The 7,867-nt window shown below is 41.2% G+C and overlaps 1 protein-coding gene across 1 annotated transcript; it reads left to right on the forward strand.

Annotated features, from left to right (window-relative positions):
* Positions 1-489: 489 nt before the first annotated feature.
* Positions 490-3,337, forward strand: LOC124090473 (disintegrin and metalloproteinase domain-containing protein 20-like). Its single transcript, XM_046441139.2, has one exon. The coding sequence runs from the start codon at positions 585-587 to the stop codon at positions 3,048-3,050; it is 2,466 nt and encodes an 821-aa protein (XP_046297095.1). The 5' UTR covers positions 490-584; the 3' UTR covers positions 3,051-3,337.
* The last annotated feature ends 4,530 nt before the right edge of the window (positions 3,338-7,867 follow it).

The following is a 7,867-nucleotide window of genomic DNA, read 5'->3' on the forward strand; positions in this document are numbered from 1 at the left end:
AACTGGAAAACTTATTATTATAATTTTACATATTTAAAGAAGAGTGTATAGTGCTGGGGATTGGCCTAGCATGTGCAGGTATTGGTTTCCTTTCCCAGTATCATAAAAGAGACCAACTGCCTAGTATGTAATGAAACTTAATGTATCTGATATCCAGGTTTGACAATTATCTGCCTATGTCAAATCTTACCTATTTCTCTGGGAGCCTACACACAGACACACACGCACACACACACACACACACACGTGTCTGTGTGTGTATTTATATTAGAATATGCAAATCCCATGCATGTTATTGCTTCAAATCTGATCCCAATTCAAGAATCACTTTAGCCTCACTTTCTTCCTTTTTTCTCCCATCTTTCCTGTTCCACTGACTCCATTCCAGCCCTTTTTATTTTTCACTTTCAGTACTGCAGCTCTGATGGTCCAACTCCACCAGGATACAGATCCATAAAGTTCAGCCCAGCACTCTGAACAGCTCAGAGGGAGGAGCCTGACCAGCAGTTCCTCATGCTATTGCCTTGTTCTTTTTCTCTGGACAGGTGGCTTCTTAATGACAGATCCTTAATGACAGATCCGTAATGGCTGTGGTTGAGACTCTGATGCACATCAGGGTCACTTTTCTACCGGTCTGGCTTGGGATATCTCTGTCCATTCCTGACCTCTCCCAGGCCAGTCCCTCCCAGCATTTCACCTCCCCAGAAGTGGTGATCCCCTTGAAGGTTATCAGCAGGGACAAAACTGCAGAGGCTCTGGGATGGCTCTCCTATAGTCTGCGGTTCGGAGGCCAAAGACATGTTGTCCACATGAAGGCCAAGAAGCTGTTAGTTTCTCCACACCTCCCAGTGTTCACTTACACAGAGCAGCATGTCCTCCATCAGGATCAGCCCTTTGTCCAGGATGACTGCTACTATCATGGTTTTGTGGAGGGGGTCCCTGAGTCCCTGGTTGCCCTCAGCACCTGTTCCGGGGGCTTTCAAGGAATGCTACAGATAAATGAACTTGCTTATGAAATTAAGCCAATTAAGCTTTCTGCTACATTTGAACACTTGGTATATAAGATAGACTCTGATGAGACACAGTTCCCACCCCTGAGATGTGCATTAACAGAAGAGAAAATAGCACGTCAATTGGAAATGCAAATGTCACATAATTTCACTCTGAAACAAAGTTCTTATGTGGGCTGGTGGATCCACTCACGTTTTCTTGAGGTAGCAGTGGTTGTGGACTATCATAGATATGTTTTCTCCGAAAGGAATGTGACAACGATAAAGTTGGACATAATTAATGTTGTCAATATAGTGAATTCCTTATATCAGGCTTTGGAAATTGACATAGTTTTGACTGGGTTGGAGGTCTGGACTACAAATAATCCAATTAATACCAGTGATGACTTAGATTATGTTTTGGACTACTTTTGTACTTGGAAGCAAAATAACCTTGATGGACGTCTGCCTTATGATGTTGTACATCTGTTTATGAAAGAATATTATGGTGGTGGGAAACTTGGTGTCGCCTATGTTGGAGGAGCATGCCGTGCTCTTTATAACTGTGGAGTTGAATTGTTTAGAGACAACCAACATTCCAATTTTGCAATTGCTATGAGCCATGAGCTTGGTCATAATTTGGGTATGTGGCATGATGAACGATATTGTGGATGTGGATCCAGGACATGCATAATGAATCGGTACTACAATTTTTCATTTAGATTTAGCAATTGCAGTTATGCCGAGTATTGGGACAATCGTCGGAATACATGTATTTATTCTCTTGCACATGAATCGGATGTCTTTAAGATTAAATACTGTGGGAACGAAGTAGTTGATGCAGGAGAAGAGTGTGATTGTGGATCTGTCCAGCAGTGTGCAAGAAATCCCTGTTGTCAGTCTAACTGCACTTTCAGTCCTGGATCATCTTGTTCTTTTGGGCTTTGTTGCAAAGACTGTAAATTTAGGCCACCAGGGACTTTATGTAGACATCCGCTCAATAAATGTGACCTTCCAGAGTGGTGCAATGGGACATCCCATCAATGCCCAGATGATGTATATGTGCAGGATGGAAGCCCTTGTAGTGACAATGCCTACTGCTATAAAAAGACATGTAATACCCATGATTTACAGTGTAAAGAGATTTTTGGCAGAGATGCAAGGAGTGCATCTCAGAGTTGCTACAATAAAATCAACACCCAAGGAAATCGTTTTGGGCACTGTGATATTGTAGGCACAACATATACCAAATGTTCGGAACCTGATATCATGTGTGGAAGGGTTCAGTGTGAAAATGTGAGCCGACTTCCCTTTCTCCAATCACATTTTACAGTGCATCAGCTTCACTTCAATCAAAACACTTGCTGGGGCACTGATTATCATTTAGGGATGTCCATACCTGATATTGGTCAAGTAAAAGAAGGCACCTCATGTGCTCCAGGAAAGATCTGCATCAGTAAGAAGTGTGCAAGTATGGTTCAGCCGTCCGAAATCTGTCAGCCTGAGACCTGCAACATGAGGGGGGTCTGTAATAACAAACATCACTGTCACTGCAACCATGAATGGTCACCTCCCAACTGTAGTAACAAAGGCTATGGAGGTAGTGAAGATAGTGGTCCACCTCCTGGGAAACCCGTTCCAGAGTTCAATGTGACTAGAACTACCACTGCAAATGCGCCTGGGCCGGACACTGGAAGTGCTACCGGAAATGTGCCTGGAAGAACGACTGGAAGCACCATGGAATATACACCCGGAGGCACGCCTGAAAGCACCATGGAATATACACCTGATATTGGACAAACGACTGAAAGGACTAAAAGTACCACTGGAAATGGGCCTGGAGGAGCGACTGGAAGTAACACTGGAAATGCTCCTGAAGGAACGACCGGTTACGTCACTGGAACTGCTTTGAAAAAGAAAAAATCATGGTTATTATGGCTCCTTATCTTGCTTCTTTTTATTTTATGTTTAGTCTCTTTGAATTATTTAGCAATGAAAAAGAAACAGAAAACTATTGGTCAAGCAAAACCTGAGGAGGAGAAGAAAGTGGAAGGAATGTGAGCAAAAGGAAGAAGTCATACCTAATTAAAATGATCTCTAATTTTTAACAGTGGAGAAAAACAGGGCATGTGTTTCTCAACAGAAATTTAAAGGTCTGTCATTGGAGGATCATAAGCTGTAAGTATTACAGCAAAGGATTCCCACCATGTTCTTACTTATTCTTTTGTGTTTTAAACATTAAAGATTCATTTTTCCCCAAAAATTGTCCTTTGCTTCCCCCCCCACACACACACACAGGTGTGGGGATACCAGGGATTGAACCCAGGTCTCAACACTGAGCCACATCTCCAGCCCATTTTATTTTTTATTTTGAGACAGCATCTCACCAAGTTGCTGAAGCTGGCTTTGAACTAGCAAACCACCTGTCTCCGCCTCCCAAGCCACTAGGATTACAGGCATAGAACACCACGCCCAGTCAGAAGTTATCATTTTATGTTTCCAGAGCAAAGACATTTTTAAGGTGTTGGTCAGTATTTCAGGCCTCTCGATTTTTTATTCTTCTATGTAATTTGCAGGATGTGCCTCTACAAAGGCCATTTCTGTTGGCCCATTTAGTTGTGGCCAAAAGAGCAATTAAAGTAGGCCTGGAGAGATGGATGAGAGGAGAAGAGGGTTTTCATTCCTTTCTTTCCTATGTACTTAATACTACCATCAGCATTAGTTTGATTGGGTTCATTCATACTAGCTGTTGGGCTTTGGAGTCCAGTTGGTTGTCACTAGCAGAACCACCCTCATATTTTCCAAGGTGTAAAAGCAGCAGTTAACCACTGGCCCCTCAGTGATCTGTGTTGCAGCTCTGGGGTTAGCTGAGTGGTTGCCTCTGAATTCCTGAAGCACCAGTATCAGCTGTTCATGTACCTCCTCCAAGATGTGTGTGCCTGTTCTGCAAGGGGTCTCCCTTTAATCACCTCTACTCTAATAAACAAGAATTTTTTGCTGTGATCTCCTGACCCTGGGCATATTTGGTGCTTTCTGTAGTTATCATTCTGAGAGGTCAAGTGCTGCAGACACAGGCACTGAATTGGAATTCAGAATGCAAGATGTTTATTAGAGATGCAGATTTGGAGAGGCCAAGTTGGATGGAGATGAAGCCAGTGTTTGCACACAAAGAAATTAAGTTGTGTTCAGGCCTTAAAGAAGCTTTAACCAATATGGGTAAAGACAGTGTATCAAATGTTGTCTGTCAGATGTTTTACTCCGTGGGCCACAGTGGCAGGGTTCTTCATCCCTGTGCTCTGATATGAAAGGTATACAGCATTAGTTGTTCTGGACTTCTTCCTTCATTGTTGTTCTGTGTGTTGTTTCCCTGAAGTTCTAAGTTTGATAAGGGTAAGATCTCTGATCCCTGACCACATCTTTTCTGTTACTCTAATAGTGTTTGTAGGCATTAACCATGGAAATCCTTTATGCAATCTGTGTACCGATTAATTCCCTTTGAGAGATGTAGAGCTATTTCGTTTTTGTGCCTTCTTACGTGTCTAGTTAGAGGGGGGCTCTAACTTAGAGGGGTTTTTCAAGGAATTTGTTCAATTCTCCTGTGCTTTCCTATTTGTGGGCATAATAGTTTGTTCAGAGTATCTTTTCATTTCTTTTTTTGCCTTTAGGAAATATGGTGGCATTTCCTCATTCCTTCCTGATGCTGTTTCTATTTTCTCAATGTTGTCTTGAAGCAGTTTTGCTAGGGATTTATCAACTTGATTATTCTTTTCAAGGGACCAGTGTTAGGAGCCATCTTTGGGCTGTGTGTGGATGGTTGTGCATAGTAGCCTCCTGAGGGGATAAGTCCTGACGTTGGGAACTTTCCAAGGCACTCCCCACAGGATTGACTGCCTGATGCAGGTGAACTTTCCCCCTCAAGCTCTGCCAAAGATGCCATGCAGCCAGCACCTGAGATGGGAGTAGCCTGCCAAGATGTTAATCAGTCTGTGACTGCAAGACCCCCTGAATCAAAACTCCTCCTTTGATTCCTTATCCCTGCCTTTTATGTACCCCCTTAGGTAAAACACCAGAGCCATTTTTTGTGTAGTTCCGGAACCCATGTGGACTAGATCTATCAGGGGCTTTGCTTTCTGTAAATATATTTCTGAGTGTTTGTATGTTGTTATTTACTAATTGTTTAAGATTGTAAGTTTTAGGGTGGCTTGGATTACCCTGGGCTGGAAGAAAAAACCCTTAATTAGACACTGCCCGTTTTCCCCTCCCCCCCCCCCAAGTATTATGGTGCTCAATGTGGACCTGACCATGTGGATGAAGTTAAAGTAAATAGACACTCGATTAAATGGGGCTTGAACACCCCCAGATTCAGAAGATAAAAATTAAAGCACGCCACACCCACCTCAAAGAAATAGAGGGTGCATCACAATCTAGAGAGAATTGGGAGGCAGGAAAGTTTGATACCTTGATATAAAACCGAAGCAAAACTCTTCCAGAAAAGAAGACTATCCACTTAAAAACCTCTGTAAAATAAGTTAAGGGAAAAAAGAAGATTTATCTACTTTCGGGAATGTTTAAGCAATTTAATCAGAGCTACCCCTCCCCATCCACAACTTCTGCCTTCAATCTGGGCTGAGACAGTAACCCAAAGCAGAGACAATGCCACCTCTGCCTGCCAGTAGTCAGCAAAAGGCAGGGAGAAGCAAATGGAAAAAGCCCCAGGACGCTGCCCCAGAGGGATGCAAAGCAGGGAAGCACAGGCAGGCAAGCTAAGGGCTTGAGATGCTGAAAACTAGGGGAACCCTGGGGGGAATTGGCAGCAGAGTGCTTGCTGGAGGAGCTAAATGCCTAACAGCACCAACTGCTTGCAGAGACCCAGGGCCCAACCAGAGGCCTCTGAGGATAGCGGAGATGTGGGCGCTCACCCCCGGCCTTGGGAGCCTGGCATAATAAGGAAAGGCAAAGCAGCATTGGTGTCTCACGTGACCCAAGGTGAATGGCACAGAGTCATAGCTCAGATAATTCCCAGACTGACAAAATTCCACAAAAGCCCACTAGCATTATAACTTCCCACGGGTGAACATGGGTGTCATGAGTGGTTTCTACAAACTCAGTCTGAGGCACAGTTAGATTCAGCCAAATCTGTTTCATTAATGGTCATCACATTTCAGGCACACGTCCTAATTCTGAGTCTTAACAGTCTACACCCAAGGATCCCAGATGCTCACCCGTGACGTGTCTTAAATCTGGGTCCCTGGAACTCAATCCTGGTGATCCCTGCAGGAGGAGTCTGGTGCAGGGGGACAACACCGACAAAAGTCTCCGTCTTTCTGTCTGGGTCCTCTTAGTCCTGCCGGGCCCCAGAAGGCTGGGATTTTAAGTCCTAGTTCAGTTGTGCTTGCAGCTGATAACTGGGTGACCTCTGGGGTCTATGCCGGGGTGTAGACTCGTAACGTCACTATCCTAGGTCTATCTATGTTCTGCAGCTATATCTAAGTTTTGCAGTTTACATGTGTACATATGCTTACCGTCTTTATCTAACACACACACTAATTAATATAATCCACAATCAATAGTCCTATAATATTTTCTGTACTCATATCAATGAGAGGCACTCAAGACAGGACAGCGTACACAGTGGGGACCCCAGAGCTGCAGGCAGAATTTCAGGTGGCATGGAAGGCACAGAAGGGCAGATCTGACAGTGCGGCCAGGGCGACTAGGGCAACTTGGCGGATATCTTCAAGTCTGAGTAAATAGAAAACAGGTTTACGTATGACTAACTTGGTTATAAATATATAGAACAGTCAATTTAAAAATTTTGAGGCCTCTTCTTAAGAACAAATATTAATGTGCTAATGTAAACCAAAACTTTAACCTATACATTGAGATGACAATAACTGCATAAAACATTAATCTACCTCATTCCAATAGAATAATTACTTATGCCTGGTAATTTTATTGCTTAAAAAATAACTAATTTTTAATAAATTAAGATGCATATATTTATACTTAAACAATAACATTATAAGATATAACAATGTATTTTTACTTAAACAATAATAATATTATAAAAATATATTTATTTTTTAGTTGTAGATGGACCCAATATTTTTATTTTATTTTTATGTGGTGCTGAGGATGGAACCCAGGGCCTGACACGTGCTACGTGAGAGCTCTACCGCTGAGCCCCAACCCCAGCCCAATAATTATTTTCAAATACCACCTCAAGTTCCAATTTTCAATCTTTACTTTGAAAGCTAACTTTAACTCATATTAAAACATCAGTGATTATGATAATTATTGCTAATTCATATATATATGTATATATTCATATATATGTATATTATATATATATATATATATATATATATATATATATATATAATCTGTTTCCTAAATATGTAAACCCTTAAAACCTAAGGTTTAAAAGAACATTTTGCTAAACTAATGCTCTATAAACTAGTTTCTGACTCATACTAATATAAACAATAAAATATCTAATCATAGATTTATTCTTCTATAATTATATAAGACTTATATGTTACTGTCTACAATAAGAAGTAAACTTAACTATATATTTAAAAGACAATTGACAGACAGTAACTTATTTAAAAGGTAACATTATAAGGTGTAACAATGTATTAAGAGTTTCTCTCTAGAAGGGATTAAATATTCTCTTAATTTGTCCATGTCATATTCTAGATACAAAAATGGATCAACTAGGTTATGTTAACCCAAGGAATTCCATACCAAAGTTTATAGACTTATATTCAAATGAGAAACTAAAATTAATTTGAAGATTAAGACACCTTACTTATCTTTTCACACGAGACCCATTGTTTTAAAAATTAAGAGGTATACATAAAAATCTTATAGGATTT

This window comes from Marmota monax, unplaced genomic scaffold, assembly GCF_021218885.2.
Source record: "Marmota monax isolate L192 unplaced genomic scaffold, Marmota_monax_Labrador192_F-V1.1 WCK01_AAM20220418_F8-fsc00017, whole genome shotgun sequence".
NCBI lineage: Eukaryota > Metazoa > Chordata > Mammalia > Rodentia > Sciuridae > Marmota > Marmota monax.

Coding starts and splice junctions, on each gene's coding strand:
- LOC124090473 (XM_046441139.2), top strand. CDS start 585: ATGGCTGTGGTTGAGACTCTGATGCACATCAGGGTCACTTTTCTACCG.